Below are 25,635 nucleotides of genomic sequence, written 5' to 3'. Positions count from 1 at the left end.
CCTTATCCTCAGCTAAGAAGAACATGACAGTCAATCTTTCATTTTCATTTCCTGTTTCAACATTATTTTCAAATTCAAATTTTTCCTTAAATCTCACTTAGTCACATAAGTCTTTCAAGGGTCCCAGGCTGATGATAAATTACTACTTAGAATGTCTTCTCTTACTAGTGGGATTTGCTGTGGGTGGCGTAAGAGAGTTTAACATTGAGATGAAACCTAATCTGATGCCTCAGTCCTGAACCGCTATGGGTTTACACTGAAGTTACTTAAACTCAGTGAATAATCTCAGAGTATTATGGTAATGCCCCACTTCATGCAGTTGTACCAGTTTATTTTCTAAAAACCTATGAAAGGATTAACAGACTTATTTTATGTACTTTCCACTTTGAATCATTGGCTGTCCAATTCTTAATGTGGTAGGCATATGGATATCTATTTATGTGCAGGTGTGCATGAAAATACAATATATATCAGAGAAGGAGGTAGATAAGCAGAAATGGCATGTGATAGATAGCCTGCTGGTGATGTTATATGACATAGGACCTGATCCTGTGTGTGCCAGCAGATTCCTATGGGAAAATTAATCTCTCATAATACACCATAATCCATGCATTGCTAAAATGTTAACTCATGAATTCAAGGCTTAATAAATAAATAACCAGTGCAAGCCTTAATAAGTATAGTGCAACTAAACCTACTAAAATAGTAGGTTTCTATGAAAGAGAAAAGGGGCTTGTTACACTCTATAACTGGTTTAACTGGAAATCCCCAAATGCTTATGTATTAATATATTTGTGCATGTTTTTGTATATCTATTTAATACACAAATAGCAGCTCCTGAACCTCGTATGCTACTCTCAGCTTTAGGGATCCTGTCTTTCCATACATTCTGATTACTCTTTGTATATATACATAAAGAGGGCGATTCACCTCACCTCAGTTTTTTCACGCATAAGTTATGCCCCAAACTTTGGCTGCCTGTCTAGGCCTCCCTGCAGTTAAGGGAAAAAGACAGGTACCTCCAAAAGGTGGGCTTCGATACCAGTTTTAACAAAGGATGTAGCATGCTGTCGAGATGCCCATCTCTTTTCATTTACTACTGAGGAAGCCTTGGTGCCTCAGAGAAATGACAATTTTTGACAGCTACAGTTGGGTGAGAGGATTCCCAGGTACTCTCAAGTGATCCCTTTAAGTAAAGAAAATGCTTCATCCACTTTCCACATCCCACACATTTAATTGATATGGAATACTCTGCTTCTAGAACAGAAAATGCCTATTTCTTGATCTTTTCCAGTATTCAAACTTACATTTTGTCTTCAGGCTTCCTGGCAGCAGGTTGTGCAGATTGATAGTGGAATATGAGAGTCCCACAGCTGTGAAATGAGGGGATAGCAGTCTGGGATGCTGGCAAGTTGCCTGTCAATATGATCCTCTGTTTGCTTCTAGTACAAGTGTGAAATAATTAATATTATTTGGATAGCCGTCATCTGTAACATGTCATGCATTGGCACTGAGCCACATTTCAGTGCTCCTAAATCCCAGCAGTGTAACGGGGCTCGTTATGACAAAGATAAGGGACATCCAGGTACTGTTCTCACACGGAAAATCAGAAGCCTGTGGAGTTGTTGCAGATTAAACTGATTAAAGTGATAATTAGGGCTCGATATGAACTATCAAGATCAGCAGCAAGCTGGGACAAGTCAGAAAACAGATGTCTCCTAGTCCTTTGCTTGTTTTTTCAGCACTAACAATTCAGGTATATAAAGCCTGATACAGGCAGGGATTTTTTCTTCTTTGTAGCTGTAGTTCCTCTAATGTCATCCTTTCTGCACTGTATCCGTGAGGAAGGTCTCAGGTTTTCCTTTGGGAAAAGTAATCAATTTCATGCTTAAAATTGCCATGCTATCCTCCATATATAACTGAATGCAATGGCAATGGCCAGCAGAGGTGAGGCAATTCCTGCTTTTCACTGAAATACAGCCAGTGATGTGTCTGAGGCCAGGCCCTTGTTTCTCCTCTCCACTATTTCTGCTGAAACACTTTCTGAATCAAGGCACCACACAAGCTCAGGGAAACCTGTCCTCTGTCCCTCACTTTCTCACCTGCCCTAGCGAGGCCGTGTGAATGAGACACTATGTGTCCTTTACATCTCCCCTCAGACAGTCCTAGCTGTGACGAGGGAGAAGCACTCCAAGCTAAATTTAAAATTAAATTTAAAAACATTTTAAATATATTTAAATTTAAACATCTTTTACACTTTCAGAAGAGGCTTTTTGTCCCACTTTAAATCAGCCAGCTGCGATGGGAAATGTACATGGTCCCATACAAGAAGCCCAGACTGAGGGGCTGCAGAGGGGAAAGGGAAGATTTTTGCTTATGCTTTTCAGAGTAGCAACATACATACCTGTTTGCAATCACAGTAAGTAATTGCAGGTGTAGTGAATTTTCATGTATTTTAGGCTTTGTTTTGTTTGTTTTTTTCATTTTAGTGGGAGATTTTTCAACAGCTCCCATGGGAGATGAATGCCCAGATCACCTTGGCTTTCAGGGCAGGTTGCTTATCTAGGTGTTTTTCCTTTCTTTGAAAATGTCCTCTCCAAATAAGCATCATTTTGACGGTGTCAGTCACAAACTCAGAGACTACAACTTGTTACTACACTGCTTACACAATCAGTTGGTGAATAGTCCCACTGATGTTAAAGGGGTCAGAAACTAAAAATCAGTACGGTCTGCTGCACATAAGCAAGAGCAATGTACTTAAGTCATACACAGAGGATAAATCCAGCATTTAGAATTAAATTTCCCATCAAGTTTAGTCTTGTGTACTTAATATTACAATGGAAAATGACTACAGATTTGGGTTTTTTCCAAGTCGTTTAGTGATTCCTGAATTACTAATGTTGGGCTAAATCTTCAACTAGAGTAAACTGGCAGAATTTGTAAAAATCAGTGTAGTTTTTCCAATGTACAGCTGCTGAGAATCTCTGTTGTTGTACATAAACAGGATCCATCTGTCTTGAATTCATGTAAGGATAATATATGAGAAATAATAACTAAAATTACCCTTTATGTATGGAGAAGAATTTGTCCCATGTAGCCACAGTGCAAAACTGTTGTGTGACAGCACAGGAGACCCTGTTCTTTACTCACGTGCTGAAGTCAGTGGTGGCACAGCCTGACCTGGGCGCAGGGACACTGGTGTTCTACCTTTTCATCATGTTCTCAGCCCTTCTACCTCCTCTCTCGGCTTCTTACTCATTTCTTCCTATTCTGTCATCAATCACTTGCTGTTGGAAGGGCTGGTTTTTAAGAGCCTCGGGCTGGATCTTGTGCCAGCAACATCAGCGAAATCACAGTGCTTTAAAATGGCATTAATGAAGTTCTGAGTTAGTTGTGTTCAGGACAACGAATGGGCAATTATAGCATTTAAATTACAATACTGAGCGATTCTGAAACCAATACAGAATTTTGGTAGGCAGGAATTTTAAAAATGCAATCATGAGTATGCTTTAGGAGCATTTTCATTACCCACTCATGGCTGAGCCATTAATTAAGTGTAAGCTCAGTCTCATCTGCTGAATGAAAAACAAGGGCCACCGTGTTCTCCTGAGGGCTGCCAGCAGAGACTGGAGGAGAGCTCCATCAGCACAGCCTCCTTCCACTCACACTTTTATAAAAACAATGGAGCAGAGTGGCAGAAACTGTGTTTAAATACCTTCCCATGCATCACATGAAATGATGATGGCATACAGTTAATATCTGAGGTAATACTTTCAAAAGCACTCAAATAACTCGGGGACCTCAGTTTTATCTTCAAACATCACTTAGTTACTGAGGTCACTAAACCACAGGTGGTTCACACAGGGCAGCTCTCTGAACTGTCTTTCTGAATTTTGGAAGATTGTTCCTTAAAGGGAACAATAAATGAGGAGGCTAGAGATGACCTTTTAAGAGCACAGAATGGAGGTAGGAGAAATCTTGTTTTACAGAGCAACACACACATTTGGAGAACTGCTCAGCTCTCATGAAACTCCCCAATTTCTATAGTCCTCTGTACTATCATGAAGGGTTATTCTGGGTCTAGACTCTGATATTCTGACTAGTGCATCTCAAATAGTAACAGCACATTTATCAGTCAAGTCTCAGGTGCTGTATTTCTTTCAGGAGAAGAGGATGTTCTTATTCTCATTCATGACAGTAGGAAGCCCTGTAATTTGGACTGGAGCTGGTAACAAAGCTCAGGGTTTGTTCTTTTTAAATTCATACAGTGAAAAGAAGTATTAGCTAGAGATGCTTAAGAGCTTAGTTCAGGAATTTTTTGGTAGCTGTCAGGTTTACAACAACAGTGCATGGTGTCCTGGTTTTTCCACTAATGATCATTTGCTAGCATATAAAATTAAAATATTTAGAGCTCCATTAATTCAGTAGAAAGTGTCTTATTGACTTTAATTGATCAGATCCTACAAGACTGTTCCTGAACAAGGAAATGGATTTTGTAGATGATAAATGCCTAACTAACACTTTGGGGAGTCAGAGTAGCTGTAGTTTAAAAAACAAGACCAGATGCTGCTACAATGCAGAATTTGAGAAGCATGGTAATGCCCGCTCATCTCCATGATGTGCCTGGTTCTACTGAACGTGGGCACTGCAGGTGCATGATAGACCTGAGGCTTCCCAGGCAGAGCACTGGTACTGCCTACTCACTCAGCTCTGCCTGGGAAGAAGTGTGGCAAGAAACAGGCCTGAGGCCAGATGAATGCTCCTGGCAGGTGTCTATAGTCCTAGGACCACAGGTTGAGCTCCATCATGTTCTCCACCCTTTGCTAACGCTGCCTTACCGACCATATTTTCTATTGCATCCTGAACTGCCTGTGTCACCTATTGTTCATTTCCATTGGCAATGCGTTCCTTCCTCCCTCCTGCATTCACAGATCCTCCCTGTTTCTCCATGGACCGCACTCCTTGCTCTTCTTTTCTACTTTTTTCCCCCACTCCTTTTTCTGTCACTTGCCATCACACCAAACTTGCTCCTTCAGCACTTCCAGACATTTCCCTGGTGAAGCCCTGCCTGTCTCCCTCTACCATGAGCTGCTCCCCTTTTCCTGCTTCATGACTCAAAGCACCAGTGGCTGGTAATCAGGGAAAGTAAGTTAAAAGCATCCTTAGTTTGCTACCTAGCTTTTATCTCACCTTTCAACCACAGCAGGTTTGTGAGGAGTGTATTCTAAGAAAATGGAGGTATTTCAATGATGTGACTCCCTGCCTGTGACATTTAAAAAAATTAAATAAACATCCCTCCCCCAATACTGCAAAAGTTCAGGCTTAGGTGGAGCATATAATAGTAGCAATATGTGGGAGATTTATGGTTCACTTATCAACTTTCTTACAAGAAGTTGGTGTCTGCTCCACTTGCAGCTAAGTGCTATCAGGTCTAATACACCTAAGCACTTTGGAAGAGAAAATAGAGACCATTTTTGAAACTGTGACTGCTGGCAAGCAGAGCGGTGGGGGGAAAATAGGTAGAGCAGCAGGATCGAAGGCAAAGTGAAGAGGATTAGGAGACCAGTTCTGGGTGAGTGCAGAACAGCCCAAGGGATGGTCCCTGAGGCCACGACACAGCATGAAAGAGCAGGAGGACTAAAGAAGGAGAGAAAATAGTAAGAAAAAATATATGTAGTCAACTGTAAAGAAAGCCACATAAACTGTGTATGACAAATCAGTCAAATTTAATCATCTGTATCTAACTAGCTCTGTGCCTGCACAGTTACCTGTGCAGCATTCTCTTATATATTGTTCACACACAAGCACATAAATATTATTACATGCTGCCTGGCACGGAAGGGGTATTTTTAATATCTCCATCCTCCCCCACTTCACTGTCTTCCACTTCCACATCTTTGCTTCTTTTCAGCACAAGGCACTTTCCCAAAAAGAAGCTGTGAAGAGGCAAGGAAGTAGTGGCACTGGCCATATGGAAGATACGGAAATGCAGGAAGAATAAGAAGCTGTCATCACCTCAGCCTAAAATTCAGCCTAAAATTCCTGTCTGATAAATTCTGCCTAGGGAACCACCATGGATTTCAGTTTTCTGGTAAGATATCAGGAAATGTCAGTGTGAAGATATTTTAGCTGAAATTTGTCCTCCTATTTTGGATACTCACGTGAAAATCGTAATTTGTACCAGTATTGTTTGTGTCAATAGTGGATCCCTGAGCCTGGACCATGCATTAGATTACTGCTAGGAGGCAGTCACACTGATTTTCACCCTTTTCCTCTAGTGTCACTGAAAAATATTTTGGGTAGTACCATATAGTAGAAAAAAAGTCTGAGCTGGTATTTGCTCCTGAAGATTTCACACTGCTTGTTCACAAGAGCAAGCTTGGAAAAGGCTCATCACAATTTCAGAAGATGCAGGTTTCTGAAACCTGGTGATAGATCTCACAGCAGAGACTGTTTACGAGTTCCCCTTGGGGCACCTAAGCAAATGCAAATATTTTTGCTTTGACAGTAATTGCATACACCTAGATTTCAACTGCAGGTACCAGCAGTGCTGTGCTACTGGTGAAGCTGTTTCATCGCAGGTAAAACCCCAGCAGATGCACCAATTACTTTACATACTGTTTACCCGCTTTTGGTGACATTGAGGCTAACCTTGGAGTCACCTCCCCCGCTGCCACATTCTCCTTTGTCGTACCACCATTTGTTTTTCAATTTGTCCAAGAGGCCTTGTTCATTCAGTTTTAAAACTGCGAGGTTAACAGCATTTCTTGAAACGATAAAACATATTTTGTAAGAAACTGCACAGCTGTTAAGATGTTAGAAGGAATGAGGACTTAAGCTGTTTATAAGCTTGATCCACACACTAAATAAACCTCTCATTTCCATATTTCAAAGCCCTTGGCAGTACAAATAATTGTGGTTACTCTCAAATGTGAAAAATGTGTTTCCAGTGTAGAAATGATTTTCAGAATGGCTTGGATTTTAACAAGAAAATTCTATCAACCAACCAAAACTATTTTTGCAAAATGATGATAAAACTTTGCCTGGAATTATAAATGATTTACACAGGTTTATTTGGATCTATAGTTACAATATGTTTAGTGTGGACCCAGGCTGATTTTTCAAGCAGATGGGAAAATGTATTCCCATATACTAAAGGGGCAAGATCCAGACAGCCTATGCTAGACGCTGGCAGTCACTGTGTCACATACAGTTTTGACATACAGCACTTCAGAGTGACCCCGCACAAGCTATGGGCTAAGGCTCCAGAAACAGGCAGTGTGAGGCAGAGCTGAAGAGGAGAGCTAACAGCTTGCACACTGACTATGACGCTGTCTAGAGCCAGTCAATAGAAAACAATGCACAGAGGTGCCGGGAGTGCTGCCCGTCTGAAGCTTCATCACCTGCTGTAGGCACATCCGTGCGTTTGGGATGCAGGCTCTGGAGTCCTGCTCCCTTTGCATAGTAGAGGCTTAGCTGAAATGCAAGACCTGGGGTCTAGCTTAGTGCTGTGACTCCAGGGACTGCCCTGCTATCCTGGGAGAGCACCCTGTCTCCCAGCCTGAAGGGCACCCACGGTGTGGGGGAGGAAGGTGGCGGTGGAAGGCATCCTCTCTGGGGAAACAGGAGGACAGTGCAGCCAAGCAGAAACTCAAGTGCTGGGAAGACCAAACCCAGCCCATTCGCTGGGTGCTGAGATACAAGCAGGTAGTCAGGACGTCCTGAGGACTTTTCCCTGGAGGGTTTATACAAGTTATGCTACCACTGGATGAAAGACGAATCCTGCATTGCTAGCAGCACAGTGGCACAGGCACAACAGAGTGAAAGGGGCTCCGTGAACCTGGTGTCCTCCATCTCATGTTTAAGTGCTCTTTTTTCAGATGAGAGAAAAACTTGAGAGAGACTTTGGATCTGTGCAGGCAGAGGGGGGTTGCCAACACGAAGGCTAAAGCACAGAATCACTGCTTCTGTATGAAATCAAGGCTGCTGGGAGTGCACTGAAACTCAGGCAAGAAAGGGACACAGCTGGTCCTAGGATGGGGTTGCTTCTGTGCATGCTCCGAGGTTTTTCCTTTAGGTGTCCAGAGAGCATTAAGACTGGATGGCACAGGGTAGACAGTATAGATTACCATACAGACCCAAATGTAAGGCACCTGGATTTTGACAGGAACTACAGTCATTACATGACATTTTAAAATCAGTTGATAACCAATCTGCCAAGGCATTTATGCAGCCTTGATCACCTCCCGAGGAACCTTTGCACTTCTTTAAGTGTATGACTTCCTATCTTTATTACTAAGAGCCTCAACAGTCATGTATCCTAATGGTACACAACTACATCAATATTTACTCATAATAATAAACTTTTATCTTCCTCTTTTCATGTTCAGAGGTCCCTAGTGCATCCATGCCTATCAGACACGTACACTCTTTCTGGTGGGTGTCTGCCCAGGCTTGCTTGTGGATCTGCAGAGGCATGTGGAGCAGTGGCTTCATATCCTTGAAGCATCATTCATCTCCAAAGGGAGAGAAGTATCTGTGAGGTGCCAGTAGCTTAACTACTGCTCTTCAGGGACAATATGCAGTTGAGAAAGATGGAGTTTCTCTCTCTGAATTTGTTTAATGCTGTCAAGATCTGTCTGTCAGAGCTGAGTGGGATTCGACAAGAGCTACGTCTGTCAATGGCATCTTCCCCTCATCAATTATGAGAGGATGCAACACCTTTAAAGCACTCGGAGAAGGGTTGGGGAAGAGAGATCCTCTGGTGGCAGGGCTCCATCAGATCTTATGGCAACAGAAGCCACTGGGGCTTGTGATTCACCCTCTCTAGAGATGGCTGGTCTCTGGTCCCTGGGGCTCCCTTCTGGTCTTAGAATGGAAATTTTTCTCTCACTCATTAGGAGAGAGATCTTCCTGGCAGACAGGTACAGACAATGGTATTTCACAGCTTATGGAGTGTTCCTTACAACATTGGCCCGTTTGTGGGACAAATGTCAGCTTCAGGACATACCTTCACTGTCTTCTGGTAACAGCTTTTCATATAGCTCTTGCTGGGACTGAGACAGGTCTTCGGTGGCTGGTCACGAATTTTGGAAACTGCTTGTGTGTAGATCTGACTTTACCTAGCTTCACTGTAGTTACATTTATATGAGATTTTCAATACAGATAAAGTAATTGCTTGTCTGTCCCTGAAAGTGAAAATAAGAACTGTAGGCTGTAGTGGGAGTGATAACAGACTGCTCTTTGTGGATAAAGCTTTAAGGGGAATTTAGCAGCCAGGCTGACAAATGTGATTTTGTATAAGTGCTCTAATTATGGTTCACACTCCAGAGGGAGAGGAGCAATTGCAAAATTGGAATGAAATTGTTCATTTGTCCCTTTTGTTCTTGGAAGCAAGTGCTTTTGAATCAGTCATATTTACTACATATTTTTCCTACTCAGCTTTTAGTTACAAAACCTATGCTTTTGGCCTGTTTGCCCCATTCAGAAAGGTAACTGTGTGGCCAGCCTTGCCACTTTACAGACAAATTTCCTGTACACTAAATGTAAATTTTACCTTTGTAAGGACATTGGGACTGAGCCATAGATGAAAGATGATCCTAGAAACACTATTTCTTTGACGTTGAGCAACATTACTTATTCTGAAAATGGCTTAGATATATAGCTTGAGCCTGCTGTCTACAAAGTCAATGTCAAAACTGCTTCTCCCTTCATCAGGAACCAAACCAAGGTCTAATTTAATGCTGCTATGTCTAATTGTCACACTGGGTAGCAATAACATAAACAGCTGCTTTGACAGTGCTACAGATGCAGGCAGGAGTGATCACTCCCATGAAAAATGAAATGTATCTCAAGGAATATCACTAACTCTCAATTCAATGAGCCACTTGAGCACAGTCTTAGTTTAATGCGGATGGGAAGCCCTATCAATCAGTCTATCTGTAAAAGCATCTTCATACTATTTCCTCTAAGCTGTAGTCTCTCAAGTATGAACACTAAAGCTCATTGAATTAGACAAAGTCCTTATGCTAAAATCCTTAGAAAGTTTTTTTTTCAATCTTTATCTTATCGTGGGTGAAGATGTTACCTGATAACTTGCAACTTTTTTTTCAAGCTTTTACAGTTAATGTCTACTTAGACCTTTTATCCAGATATTCTAAGATGAATAAAAACCAACTAGGCGGGTTTTTTTGACAACTAATATAAATTTTCACGTTTAATTTCCATGTTGAAGGGAAAGAGCTTTCTCACTTGCCAAATGTTCGAATTTATCTTTCAAAGCATTAAAGATTATCAAGAAAAATTTTCCCACAGTCATTTAGAGAAGCTGCAGCTGGTTGATAGTAATCCTAGAGTAATAAATAAATAAATGAAACCCATTCATGAGAGGGTTATTTAGCTGGGTTATTAGCCATATCCATAGACAGTTTCACAGCACAACAGAGAAATGGAAATAAAAAGGATGAAGAAGTAAATGTGGATTTAAGCTGCAATCAGTGCTCTGAAATTAAACCGTATTGTTTATAAATGTAACACATTATTGTCCTCATCATGTCTAGTAGGCCATGTAAAACCAGGTTAGTTTCACACCGCTTTCTCTGTTGCTTTGTTATCCAGGTCCACCTCAACATGTGGAAATAAATAATTTCCTTCTGGTCAGCAAAACACAGAGAACCTTTGCTCAACACTGCTGTATCTCCGACAGAAACGTTGTAACCGAGATCCTGATAGGTGCAATGGTGACTACATTGGAAATTATATACCTGAGACCTCAGAGCCAGTCTAGATCACTTGTACTCATCCTAGACAGTGCTTCATTCTGCCACAGAGGAAGGCATTTTGAAACTTGAGTATCCATGGCAGAAACTGTTCTTTTATCATTAAAAAATAGGACTGTATCCTCAATACCACACTTAGTCAAAACTCCCACTGAAGAACAATGTATTCCTCAATAAAGAAATTTAAATCTTTGCACGAGTAAGAGTTTAATAGTAGAAAGCAGGCAAGTGCTTGAATATTTGACTCTTAATCCTTGCTGTCACTGCACAATCCTGTCTTTTCCATTACTCAGAAAAAAATGGAGTCCTTGTATGTGATAGGCAAGCCAGTTCAGCCAAAACTGCAGCCCTTGTGTTACAGTGATACCTCACTTCACAATTACTTGAGTGCATGCAGTGATTTCAATGTATGGATCACAGCTTTTTTTAAGCTGCCTATAGAATTACAGCATGAAAAACTTCATGAGAATTAAATCATTCTTACTGATTTAAAATCACTTTCCCTCTCCCCATAAATAAATAGTAATAAGCAGTTTAAAACGTTAATCAGTGTCACTTTTTTAAAGAGCCTTCTTGTGCCAACTGGAGATATTCCTTTCACAGTCAGCAAAAGATAAAACTGCACAGACAGATGACAGTGCAACTACCCAGTCCCTTGCAAAATAACATCTATGATTCCAGACAGGGACACCTCATCTGCTACCCAAAAGAATCGCCGTAGGGTGCTTGCCCAAAGCCCAGGGAAGTTGGCACAGAGGTCTGCTTTGACTTCCAGTGAGTTTGGGTCACAGCAATGGTTAATAGACGACTCATCCATTACAGTTCAGTCCGTATGAAGCAGTGAGGCAGGCATTCAACAAATGATCTGAACGCTACAGCATACAACACCGTGGTACCTAGCAATTACATGCTTAACCACAGGAGGGGCATTTCCAAGGCTGATAAGAGACACACAAAGGTTCCTGCACCATGAGGGAATGAGACAGAGGCCCAGGCTAGAGACCACAGCAGCCAACATCATGAGCACTGCTGGAAATTTGAGACAGCCATAGGGGAACAGCACGGGAGGGGGCACCAAATTCTGCCTAATGCAGCACTTTAAGCACCTATTTCAGCACAGCAACTCAGCATCTCTAAGAAACCAGAAACTAAAACATGAAATGCATCCTGCACAGTAAGATCAAGCCTGTTTTCAACAGCCTAATGCCCAGAGCTTGAATACATGCGACAGGTAGAGAAGGCTATCTCCAGCCTGATTAGACTTGAATAAGTATCCACAGTCTCAGCCACAGCTGCTTTTTGTTTAAGTCTTTCAGCTCCCAAAATCTCTGGATACACAATGGTTCATGGGATGGGTGGAAAGCACCGCCCATCAGCACCGCTCAGCACCATCCGTGAATACAATTCAGAGGACTCAGCCTTGGCCTGAGCACACGTAGCAAAGGAGATCTCCTCCATGAAGTCAGGTCTCAGAACACCTGTTTTTGAATACTAAATGGCGTAAAGGTACAGACAGGTCCCTAAGTACTCATTACAACAAAGGCAGGATCTCTGCTGGGAGCATTTAATAACAATCTTTTAGGCAACCAGTAGAGTTTTGCCAGGAAAACTTAAATGTCTTAGCTATTTAAACAGCTTTGACATTTTCCTGAATCCCTTTCCTGAACTTAGTCTCATAAATTCTGTGTAACTGGCATGTTAGACAGCAAAATAATTCCCTGAATCCTGGGCAGATTCTTGGTGAAATTCTGCTGTTATCTTTACAGACGGCGGCACTGTTGTTTCACTGCTTAGCGTCGGGGATGTTGTTCACTTGAAATAATGAACAAGCAGGATGTGCAAAAATAACGTGACTCACTAATGAGACTCTACGTACACAGAGACAGCTTTGTTTAAACTGCAGCCGTATTGCACAGTGTATCGTCCTAGAACCGCTGGTGCCACCACCGCAGTTACTGAGGCAGAAGCAGAGACCCTGACCCTCTAAAAGGCTTTTCACAAATCTTTCCCACAAGGATTTGAAAGCCTCAGCAATCGCTCAGTCACTTAGAAGTCACATCGTGTGGAGGGATGCCACTTCTGTTTAACCTTAGGTTCTCTGAACGTGCAGCAAACTTCAAACAAAGAGTACCTGAATGTTAAATGATCAAAGCACCATAGGTGGGCCATATGCGAGGAATGGACCAACTGCCAAAATACAGGGATTTGCTTTTTATTCCAGTAAAATCCATGACCGCATTGTCATAAAAGTTTGTTATATGTACTCCTGTATAAGTAGTGCCTGGAAAGAAGTGGGGATCAGTAAACTACTGCACAACGGGAAGTGAAGCCACAGATGCGGTGGTGCATCCGCAGGAGGAGTTCACTGAAGGAACAAGCTTTCCCAAGACCACAATGTCACAGCCAGCGACGTGTCGGCAATTGATGATGCATCTCAAGCAACTCATTTTCTTCCTTGCACTTTGGACACCTCTCCCTGCAGCCAGCTGCTGATGCAGCCATCTCCCAGATAAGCCCCTCGGCGCTCCTGGCGCAGGCTGGAGGGGGTCCTCCCTCAGGACAAGGCAGAGAGAGAGCCTGGTGAAGCCGAGTTCAGTGACCTTATTTCAGTGATGTGAATCACAGTTATTCTCTCATGATCTAATCTGTATCCAGCCCAGGTGGCTTGGGAAGAGAAGGCCACAGCTGTCCGAGAGCCTCCCCTCGCAGCACAACCTAGTGTTTCCTGGATGCAGCTGAGGATCTGTCTCAGAGGTACTTAGTGAAACACAAGTAGGTGCTTTTTTACAGCTTGTTCTTATCATCCATTCAAATGATTTTAAATGGGAAAAATTAAAATGCAACCTTACCAAGCAAAAAATTAAAACCTGGCCATCTTCTGAGCTGTTTATTTTAACCATGTTTTGAAAAGTGCTGATGGCAGATTGTAACACGACACAAATGCAGCGCAGTTTAAGGGTGTTTGACAATTCATCAAGAGAAATTGAGTGTAAAGCTGCATGGCACTGGCTGAATATGTTTAATAAATTAGGAATGAAACAAGCACTCTGTTAACGAGGAAGATGTAGCCAAAGCTTACATCATTCTATACTCAGGCGGCTTGAAGGATCAATAATGCAAATATTAAAAAAGAGAGCTAATGCAAGAGCATTTTTACAAGAAGAACAACCTAAATTTTAATGACTAAGGGCCAACTTTGAAATCATGTTTTTTTAAACACATTAAAAAATTTATAGGACTAGTTTTTGTACTGGGATTTATAAAGGCTCACATGCTGTAATGCTATTTGTATGAAAAAATTGTATTCAAATACTGAAGCACAGCACGTATCAAGACATTTTCACATGTAACTGATAGTTCAAACAAAATAGAGTCCTTGGCACTTGCTCTGATAGCTTGTCCAGCATTTATATTAAATAAAGAACTACTAGTATTCAAGTTGTGAGTCTTCACAACAATACTAGCTCTTCTGCAGTGGGTGTCTCAGGCTTTCCTGCTAAACTCGTCCATTGTTATATACATGCTTATCAGAGAAAGGACGTGACTGGCCATCTCAGTTGAGTGCCCAGGCCCAGCTGAGGATCCACCAGGACAGTGGGTGCCTCTTGAATTCCATCTTGCAAAATCCACATACCCCTGAGGAACTGACTGGGCTGTGGAAAGCCAAAAGTCTTGCAAAAAAGCTATGGGCAGGTTGTGTGCTGCATTAGAAGCTAATACCATTTATAAATGTTACTTAAAAATCCCCTGTCCAATTGCATTTAAAACACCTCTTCCAAAACAATATCTCAAAATATTCTACAAACACTAAGAATAAAATATCTTCACAAGAGTGTGTATGTATTGTTATTCTTTGTTTAGAGATGGGAAACTTAAAGCAGCGCTCAAATACTTTTCAGTTGTGGCTAATTAAAATAAGTATAATGCTCTTCATTTAGCCATCCAAATAAGATGGTTAATTTCTGGGGGCACTGAGTATTTACAGCTTCTATGTATATCCTAAGTATGCAGCTTAGTTACGTGAACTGAGCTTTGTAAACAAATATGAGCCAAACTGACACCTTGAGAATCAGCAGGAGTTCCAATTAATGGGAGACCCACTGCTGCTAAAAATTGCCATAGCTACTTTGAATTCAAAGAAGTTCTGACAATTTACACCAGCTAGAGGTCTGATGACTGTAGTTTAAAATATTTATATAAATTGAAAGCTGTTTTGCAGCAAGATACTCCAATTACAGTATGCAAACACTTCTTGGCACAAGCAATTAAATATCTATTTTACTTGTGTAAAAACAACAGCAGTTGACCTGGGAAGGCAACTCAGCTTGTTTCTCTGCTTTATACAAAGCTTTGCTGTAAATAAAAAACACATAAAATTGTCCCTAGAGAAACTGTTCATATTGGTTCAGTATATAGTCTTTAGTAGCAGCAGAAACACTAGTTTCTCCCAACTCCGAGCTATTTTAATATTCACTAATGACTACCTAATCCTGTTCTCATTGAGCAGTACCACTTTTCAAAGTACAATTTTTCTTGCCGATTGCAGCATAAGCAGGATTATGTGAATACGCTGCTGCAGTCCAACACCTGCAACTCAAAATATATGTTTTAAAGGCTTGAGTGGGATTTGTCTGAGCACCAGTGTAACACTGTCTCCACACTGCAGGATGTGCTCTGAGGATAAGCTTAGCCCGGTGCCAGCTGCCTCGAAACTCTCTCTCACCTCAGAAACATTAGGAATCTTGAGCCCTTTATGGTTTTTATACATTTGATATTGCTGAAAGCACTTACAATAACATTTTAAAATTTGAAATGTGTAAAATGAGCATTTTTAAATACATGCCCCCAAAATACTTAATGCTTTCAGACAGGTTAACATTCACCCCTGGCATGGCTGGCAGAAAGCCTTTTGCCTTTTTACACCTTAGGCAAAGCAGATCTCGGCTCACGGTTTTGTCGCAGCAGGGTGTTTGGATGCCGTTTCACCTGCCTCTCTAGTAACTCCTAAATTTAGGGGCCCCCAACTGAGAGAAAATGGTAGTATTGGCACAGACTGGTAGGGGTTTCGTGGCAGGGCACAGGACATGGTTCAGTGCAAGGCAGAGGTTCCATCCGTGTTGGATTAGCACTGCGGAGAGACAGGGAGTAATAGCTTGCGGTGGGGGCCACAGCAGTGAAGCTGTACCACGTCTCGTGCTGCCCCTCACCTCTCCTACCTTGACTGTATTAGTGCAGGTCTCTTTAAATGACATTATGTTACGTTATCCAGGTACATGTCGTTGATACTTATGTCACTCCATCCGCAAGAAAAAGCCAAATGCTGCAGTTTACTGTCTGAACAAATGATCTATTTGTTTTTCGAATGGATGACTTGATTTTAACGGGATTGAAAACACTATTCATCACTACTGATGTTGGCCAGCAGATTTAAATTTTCTTTTACATAATATCTTAGCCATATTTGTAAGGCATTTTAAGTTTATGCTCCTGAATGCCACAGAGTGACTATTTTCACCCAGAATGAGGCTAGGAAAAATGTATCTCTTTTGGACGCAATTCAGTGCTTATTGAACAGAAATAGGGTGTGGTTCCTTGTAACAGAAAGTTGTTCCTTCTTTATATCCATCTCAATTCGTTTGATATCACTGATGGATTACTAGACAGCCTATTAAGATCGCAGACTCTGGCCACCCTACACAGAGGAAGATTTTACTACATCAAAATCTTTCGGCACAAAGCAGGTGGCAGCTGTTTCAGCAGCTTCTAATTTTTCACTTCATTCAACATGTCCCAGCAGTGACAGAAATATTGTACCTTCGATTGAGCATTTCACAGCTTTCATCCACAGGAAGACCCAGCCCTAGGCTGAATCACCTATCCCCAGAAGAAATGTTACTGTGACCTCCAAAACCAGTCAGGATTCATTGCCGACTCTCGCTACAAATCATGGAAAGTAAAATGTCCTGTTGGACTCACTGCAAAAATTAGGTTTTCTGGTTCCTAACCAGCCCCATGTCTCAATGTGCTATATAAATGCGTGTTCTATTCAGCGGGTAGCAGGGCAGCTAATATAATAAACCCAAGATCTTTCTTAATGCAGTATTGAACATAGCTGGTATTTTTGGAGACTGGTTCAAATTTGGCAATATTTGAAGAGATCTCCCTATCAGACTTCTCCAATTTTTCATTTATGCCAGGCTGAATCTCACCCTTTATGAATGTATAATGATAAGATGGGTAAGGGGAACTATATTTGACATGGTCTTCTCCTGTTATTCTACTCCTTATGATACGTTGCTATATTTTCCTCCTTGCAAGCAGCAAGACCTCATAGCAGCAACTGATTAGTTTAGGATGTCAGTTTAAGATTAAGAAAAGGTAAAAAAACATCAGGAGTCACAATGGACTGAGTTCTACAAGTAAAGATGCTCAACTGAGCATCTCTGCATGCCTTTTTCACAAACTACCTCACCGTCAGCTTAAGATGCTCCATAAAAGGTGATAGAAGTCCTCCATCCTAGCTAATACTTCTGAGATGTCCTCACAGAAGACTCATACAAAATGAGTTGCATTTAACCAATCTCACAGTGACAGAGACATAGGTATCTGTGAGAAAAAACCTCCTGCCATCTTCTCAGCAGCTGCAACTGGAAAAAAAATGAACTTACTGCTATTGCTGTTCTCGGGAATTCATGGAGTAGCCAGATCCAGTTGAATTCATAAAAAGAAGTGTGGCTAGCAGGTCGAAGGAGGTGATTCTAGCCCTCTACTCTGCTCTGGTGAGACCCCACCTGGAGTACTGCGTCCAGCTTTGGAGTCCTCAGCACAGGAAAGACATGGACCTGTTGGAGCGGATCCAAAGGACGGCCACAGAAACGATCAGAGGGATGGAACACCTCTCCTAGGAGGAAAGGCTGAGAGAGTTGGGGTTGTTCAGCCTGGAGAAGAGAAGGCTCCGGGGAGACCTTACTGTGGCCTTTCAATACTTAAAGGGGACTTGTAAGAAAGATGGGGACAAACTTTTTAGTAGGGCCTGTTGTGATAGGACAAGGTGTAATGGTTTTAAACTAAAAGAGGGTAGATTCGGACTAGACATAAGGAAGAAATTTTTTATGATGAGGGTGGTGAAACACAGGAACAGGTTGCCCAGAGAGGTGGTAGATGCCCCATCCCTGGAAACATTCAAGGTCAGGTTGGACGGGGCTCTGAGCAACCTGATCTAGCTGAAGATGTTCCTGCCCATTGCAGGGGGGCTGGACTAGATGACCTTTAAAGGTCCCTTCCAACACAAACTATTCTATGATTCTATGACTGTCTATATTTTTATTTTAGAAACAAACCCAATATTTTAGGTGATGTTTCCAATGAGCACCAATCTTTTGCCTGTCTGGTTAGACTTTTCAGACACCAAGTCCCAGTCTCACCTTAATGAGAATAAAGCATGAAATGACTTCAAAGCCAAATACCATCAGCATACTGTGCAGTGCTGAAAGTGTTGTAATACAAGCAGTCTGCTCATCCATTAATTTTTTCCTAGTAAGGAAAGCAACTCCACATGGGAAAGCTATAGGACAAAATGGCAGTTTGCTTCTGAGGGAATTCATGCACTGACGTCAATGTCCACAAAGTTATTAACGTAACACGGCCACTATGTCAAAAGCCATTGGCAACACTGAGAAATCAGGATGGATGCTTGATTTTTACTGTTGCCAGAAACAGACCACTAATTCATAAGATCTCCACAGCTGATACACTGTTATCAGATCTAAACTTAGACTGAGAAGAGGCATGAGAGATTTCTGTAACTCTACATGCTTCTTTGTGACTCCACACTGATGTTTTTCATACAGAAGGATTGGAAGGAAGGCAATAAATGGAAAGATTCTCCCTAAGAGATGGTTTCTTAAACTTTGGTCTAATTATAATGCAAGCACTTTGAAGTTCATTATTTTAATTAGAAGCAGAGACTGAGAGAAAAAACAGGGGGTCCATTCCCCAGGTGGAAACTCTAGCTGCAACTGCAATGCAAATAATAAATAATACTGCATAACTTGAGCCTTAGTGAAATGCTGGCTTGTGTTTTGCCTAATGGCAGATCAATACCATACAAATGAAGCAATTACAGTTGTGTCATATAAAGCCTTATTTGGTCAGCAGCCAAAATGGGGATTAGCTGGAAGAGTTCCTAGGACTTTCTGTCTGAATATTATCACAGAAGTTAATGAGGAAGATCTGATAGGCTGAGATAAACATAAACGGTGCCAGCAACCAGATGAGATGGTCGGTCCAATAGCCAGTGTGCTGATAATTAAAATGCCTTGAAGCCAGCTGAACATCAGTCCAAGATCAGGTGAAATTATCAGACAAGGGCAATACAATCCCTCTGGCAACCAGCTATATAACGTTGCCACCATCAGTACAGCCACGTACACAGCAGCAAATGCAAATACACCAGCGCTCATACCAGTCAGACCAAGCACAGTCACGTCAATACAGTAATACTCATGTTTGTAATGTTTCAAATACAAGCAGCCAGGCTACAGAGAAAACAAGGTATGGAAATTACTAATAGATCTCCGCAGTGGATACGGAGATCCAGCCCATGTAACCGCTGTTGTACAGAACACATGCCCACATGCCACTTTTAATAAAAAAAGCTGGAGGGAGTCGGGTCCACTGGTGATGGAGATTTCTGCTATTGCTTTCTAAAGGGAACACAGAACAACATGTGGTTATAGACTGTTTAAGAAACCATTAGCTGAAGTTACATTTTCTCTATTGTTTTATCTCCAAAACAGTTTCTTTGATCAAAGACACTGAGAAATCTACCGTGGGGTTTGTTCTGAGGCACACACCTCCATGGATTTGAAATAACCATACAAACATCTGAAGTAGGAATGGACTTTAAATATTCACAGCACAATAAACACTATGCTATTAATCTTCACTATCCCTCCGAGGTTGATGGGCAATTGTCATTACCCTCAATTTGCAAAGGTGAAACTGAAGCGAGGAGGTGAACTGACCTCCTCCAAGACTCCCAGGAAATCGGGGCAGGATCATAATTAAGCTCATCAGTATGACATGACTTCAGTCAGCCACACTTCATTACCGCTCAGAAATCTTTGGGCCTTTTCAGGCAAGTGTTCATAAAGAATTTATCCTTGTGGCCTCCCAATGGAAATCACTTCTTAGAGATAGAGTAAGCTTAAACTTCTGTGTACATTCCCTCAACTCAGTCTTTAACCATGAGATAGTCCTAATTTTTCCGCATACCCTGCCAAAAGTGAGAGACAGCCAACCTGAGCGGTCTGACTCCCATAACAAAAAACTCTTCCACCTTTTGACCCCACTTTCAGGGGTTCCACAAAGGTCCATGCTGTCAGTCACTCAGCAGCTATATAAGGCTGCTTAGGAAGTTAAGGGCTCCCTTTGCCCTGGCAAAGCAGAGATACAAAGCACTGCCACTTGTTTCACTGAGTTCAGATACTCTCACTCTCTTTTGCTTTTCCAGCATGAGAATGGGATTTAGATAAGAACAATCTGATTGACTTTTGATTCACAGAAATCATAACTAAAGCCTAGTGGTCAGGAGCAGCTTTTGTACAAGTTGGGGAGAAGGCTTCCCAGTACCCAGAAAACCTAAACATCACTCTCTGTAAGCTCCTACAACTTTCCAATTACTTCTGTAGTTCCAGGAGATTGAATGTGATGGCTGAAGATGTCCCTTTCATATCCATAATTGTCAAAAAAGGATCATAGCATAGTGCAGTCTGGAAGGCACCTCAGGAGGTGTCTGGTCCAACCTCCTGCTCACGCAAGGGTCAGCTCTGAGGTCAGACCAAGCTGCCCAAGGCTTCATCCAGTCACGGTTTGAAAACCTCCAAGGATGGAGACTGCACAACCTCTCTGGGCAACCAGTGTCACTGTCAGACTGTCCTCAGGCAGTCAGGGGAAAAAATTCCTCCGTACATCCAGTCTCAGCTTCTCCTGTTTCAGTTTATGCCCACTGTCTCTTACCTTCCCGCCCTGCACTGCTGTGAAGTGCCTGGCTCCATCTCCTCAAAGACCTGCCCACAGGCACTGGGGGCTGCTGTCAGGTCCCCCCCAAGCCATCTCTGCTCCAGGCTGAACAAGCCCAGCTCCCCCAGCCTCTCCTCGCAGGGCAGGTGCTCCAGATCCAGCTCCATCTTGATCACCTTCCACTGAAATTGCTTCAATTTATTGATGTTTTTCTTGAATTAGGAGGCCAAAAAAAGGATGCAGTATTCTAGATGTGGTCTGAATGTTTGCAATTATTTTATTTGATGCCACAATATCTTCTCTTGTGGCCTACAAATTGGATGAACTAAAAGCACTCCAATTGGAAACTGCCTTGGATAATTGCCCACTATCTAAAAGAGATGCCAGAAGTAGCAGCCTGCTCATTTAACTGTGACAGGAAAAATGCCTAAATCCTCAAGAAACTGTGATGACTTTCTGTTCACTTTCAACTACACTTTCATAGCCTGAGTTCACATTATTTAAACTCTGCACAACGAGGACTAATTGTCAAGTGTTCATGTGGATTTAAAGGAAAAAATATCATTAGCAGGTACAGAATATAATTAAAATAGTATCATATACTGATTAAAACCTGAGGAGAAGGATCTTAGAAAGTGCAGAGCATGTGAATGTGGGCTGGTCCCACAGCTTTGCACACAGAAGGACATAATCTTTTTAATTAAAACCAATAAAGAAATGAACATCAGCCTGCATCCTGGCTCTTACTGTTTTGTGTTGCAAGGAGTAAAAAACTTTTGTGGAAACCTTCAAATTCAAAATTTTTGTTGAAAATGTAAAAATCTGAAAAATTGCCTAATAATGTTTGCATTTAGGCACCTGAAATTTGGGTGATTTGACTTATCTAGAAAAAGTCAAGATATTCTGTAGGAAATAACTAGCAGATTTCCAACGAGGTCTGATGAGTTCTTCTGTAGAGTCAGAGTTTTAAGATCCAAAATAGATCTGAACCACACAAATGACACAGTGTAAAATGCTATAAAAAGGATTTCCACACTGCTCCGTGCAAAATCAGGTGCCTACATCCATACCAAGGAAGCCAAAGGTCTCATTCTAAATGTAAAAGCCTCTCTTAAGACACAGTTGCAAATTTTGGCTGCACTAAATTGAATCATATAAGCCACAGACTGGAATGAACCTAATGTATAATTAGTACAGAGGAAGCCTATTCTGGAGGCAACAGATGGGCTGCCAGCTGTTGGGGCTGCTCTCACCTGCAGGCCTCGTTCCTCCCTGCTGCTAGTAACGGAAGATGCAAGGGATCTGGATCTTCCTGCGCACAGATGCTATTCCTGCCCACGTTGGGGGCGGGGGGGAAGCAAAAAAAAAAGCTCTATCTTCTCTGGGTCCTGGAAGCAGATTATTCTTTTTATGTGTTCTTTTAGAGTAGAAAGAAATAACTGAAGTGTAACAATAAAATAGGTCTCTGTATCAGGTGAGGCTTGGACCACTTTCATCCAGTTGACTTTTGCCTTCAAAAAAGCGCAGGGAAAACTGTAGTCAAACTTTGACTACAGAAAACTGCCAATCCTGCCAAAAGCTGTTAAAAGAGAGTCTCACTCAACAAAAGAGCACACAGCATCGTTCAGCATCATGTGATTTGCTAAAATATATGGTTAAATAGGAGCTAAATCTTTTTTCAGCTTTGAATTAAGCTCTTACTCAGTGACTTAATTGGAATGGGAAGCAGAGGAAGGAAGGCAGAAAATGTGAGTAAGGCTTCTAGCTATAAAAATACAGAGAGACTTGAGAAAAGGATATCTAGACATAGTTGAGAAAAAGAGCAGTAGTTTTGACTCTACTTCCTACCACACACAAGGTAGACCAGTTCAGAGAAGTAAGTACTGATTGACCACAAGTCACCATTTTATCATACAATCTTTTAAACTTGTATTGTTCAGTGAGATGCACATATTGCCATTTTTATCTGGAACCTGAGCATCTTGGGAACACCTTGCTGATATTGGGAAATAGCTGCATTTTAGAGATGTCGTGCCAAGACACAGAGTAGCTTAAATTATATATTAAAACTCCTGAATCTTGTTTTGTGCTTTTTTCATTGGCAACATCTTTTCATCTTTCGTTCTGGGATGTTCACTCCCTCTATAATGCCTACTCCGTCGCACAGTGTGACAGTCTAAGATACTGTTCTCAGCTCAAAGAAACCACAAGAAAGAAAAAAAACTTTTCTCCCTACTTTTGGTTTGGGATTTCTCACTAGAGCCAAGGCTGCATAAAGACTAAATGGCCATTTTGTGTCCCTTGGGAGTCCATCTAGTACTTACTGTCAACTGGAAGTGGGCAGTTTTGCAACTACCACACAGGTTAATCGCAAACTGTTTTTCAGGTGCTATTTGTTCCCCAAATGTCAGTTCCACAGAGAAGTATTGTTATGAGCTGCTGAGATGCCTTTCAGTGGCCTGCTCCCTTGCTTTAGTCTACCTACAATTTACCTGGACAGTTATTATCTTAGTGGGATAGGCCTTTTACTTGGAGGGAACTGTGCCATCAACTTCAAAGGGTAGCTGGCTTGTGCCCTTAATGAATACATATTCTGAAGCCTGGCAGTTTCCTGGGAATTGACACCTAAACAGCCAGAGAGTTGTCATGAAAAGAAAAGAGAGAAATAATAACGAGCTGCATTGTTAAAATACAATGGGCTGCATCTTGCCCTCTGCTGAGCTGCTTTACAAGGGATTGGGGAAATGGCAGGGGAAAGGGCAGGAGAAATTTATTTCTGAAGTGCCAAGAAGCAGAGTTTGTTCCTCGGAGGATCTATAGATTGGAAACAATGATAATCCTTTTGTATCCCACTGGCACACTCGGGGGATTAATGCTTATCAAACCTTGGCAAACATCCAGAAAGTCAGTAAGACATGTGCACGGCAATGGTATCAGTATTTTTGAGACATTCTGGTCTTCAGTGATAGTTTTAGGGAAGTTCATTGGTTATACTTAAATATATTCCCCTTTTTACCTGACAGAAGTGAACAGCCTGACAAATTTTATTTGGACATATTTGATATTGTGAAGCTCCTATTCTGTTTGCATTCAAATATTTCTGAAACAGACAAACAAAAAAAGAACCATGATTTTTTTTTTGATGCCTTGATTTCTTTCTGACTGTAGAAAACAAGCCTGTTATAAAACTTGTCCTGGTGCTAACTGCTATGGACTGGCCCAAGCAACGCTTCTATATGACAGCACAGAAATTTCACCTTTAGTAATCACTAAATAGCAGAAGGACAAAGCTCTTGTATAAATATCCTGTAAAAAAGGAAAACAAAGAAAAAAAAAAGCCTCATAGTGCTGTTCAGCCAATGCTAAAGCTGAAGAGACAGAATGGTAGTTTCATCTTTTATACTGATTATACTGCTATTTTAAAAATACCTATTGCCATTGCAATGTTCAGATAAAAAACTTCCTTTCTAGGCAATAGTTTTATTGCTGTTTCCATGCTCTGTCCTTTCACTCCTGCTCAGAAGCACCTCATTTCACAACCGTTCTCACTAAAATTCTGGGACTTTCCCTGGAGTAAGGAGCAGGATGATATTAGCAGAGAGGTACCAGAATGTGACTGTGTGACCAAAATGGGAGCTGGGCTTCATGGAATAGCTTTGCCTTCCATCAGGTGCTTCTAATGTCATTCATAGTGTAGAAAAACAGAAACGGCATCAGAACAAATTCCTGTGACTTTTGCTCTTTTCTCCAGGCCATGGAGAGCTTTGTTCAACTATGAATCCTCCCCTGAAGTCTGAGGGTGAAAACTTCCTGCAAGTGGCAATGAAGAAACAGGCTCTGTGGGGCAAGGTAGATCAGAGATGGCTCTCTGAAGTACTTGAAAGATATACTGATGTGGGTTTTTTTGCCAGGACAGTGAGTGCAGCATCATGGACACTAATGAGTTGTTTTCTTCTAAAGATATAAATATCAGAAACTCTCTCAATAACAAGGTTCTTCATTGCAATTTGGTGATTTAAGTCAGGATTATTACAATTTCATGCCTCTATATGTAAAATTTGCAAGAAAGGGCAAAACTCCTCCAAGTAGAAGATTTTGCTTAAATACATTTGCTCATACATCTTGCAATGGAGCTTATTAGCCATCATCAAATTTTCCTCTTTTTTTATTGCACTCTTTTTGTATGGGGAAGACCCCTATCTTGATTAAAAATTATAAAATTAATCCAAAAGGCATCACTGGGGTACAGAGCAAGCTGGGATTCTGATCTCTGTTCTCAAGGCTTTATTTTTACTTTTAAAACAGATATTCTGGTTTTAGACAGAAATAATCCAGGTAACTGAAACTAAGTACGCCTCCCAGGCTCAGCTGAAAGAACAACTTGCTAACATTCATTGCCAGGCTCTCTCTTCACTGATCTTCTTTTGACCCCTGACTTTTACATTCCTTGCTAAGCAGTGGTGCACTCTCTGCCTTTTTACCTTGTAAATGTTATTTTTAGTTGACAGAAAACCCAACAAGCTCTGAAGGATCTGACCTGCTTGTGAAATATCCAGGCTACAAGCTCTGACACTGAATGGGTAATGGGGTGGTAATTCAAGCCTTGTTATGCCTACAGTGAAGGGAAGAATATTATGCAAAGTCATACAGTATGATCTACACCATCAGTCAAACTGGATAATGTTTACAATATGCATAAAATGTTATAGATCACATTCTAGTTTTCAAATAATTTTGTATCACAGAAAGAAATGACCTTGTAAAATCTTGGTAAGTGAAACTCCTGACTAAAATCCTGTCCTTGTAAATACCAACAGACCACCCCGTAACTATG

General features: G+C 41.4%; 1 protein-coding gene across 2 annotated transcripts in view; it reads right to left on the bottom strand.

Annotated features, from left to right (window-relative positions):
- Window positions 1-25,635, bottom strand: part of GRIA4 (glutamate ionotropic receptor AMPA type subunit 4) — a 237,345-nt gene that overhangs the window by 9,839 nt on the left and 201,871 nt on the right. The window contains exon 14 of one of the 2 annotated variants that reach the window (XM_050908103.1): window positions 6,652-6,766. The exons of the other annotated variant lie outside the window; for it this stretch is intronic. Coding sequence (XP_050764060.1) covers window positions 6,652-6,766 — 115 coding nt within the window. The remainder of the gene's footprint in view (window positions 1-6,651; window positions 6,767-25,635) is intronic. 2 annotated transcript variants of the gene reach the window in all.

This window comes from Gymnogyps californianus, chromosome 1 (genome assembly GCF_018139145.2).
Source record: "Gymnogyps californianus isolate 813 chromosome 1, ASM1813914v2, whole genome shotgun sequence".
Classification (NCBI taxonomy): domain Eukaryota; kingdom Metazoa; phylum Chordata; class Aves; order Accipitriformes; family Cathartidae; genus Gymnogyps; species Gymnogyps californianus.
The sequence above is the reverse complement of the archived record's forward strand: the minus strand, read 5'-3'. Positions and strand labels throughout refer to the sequence as shown.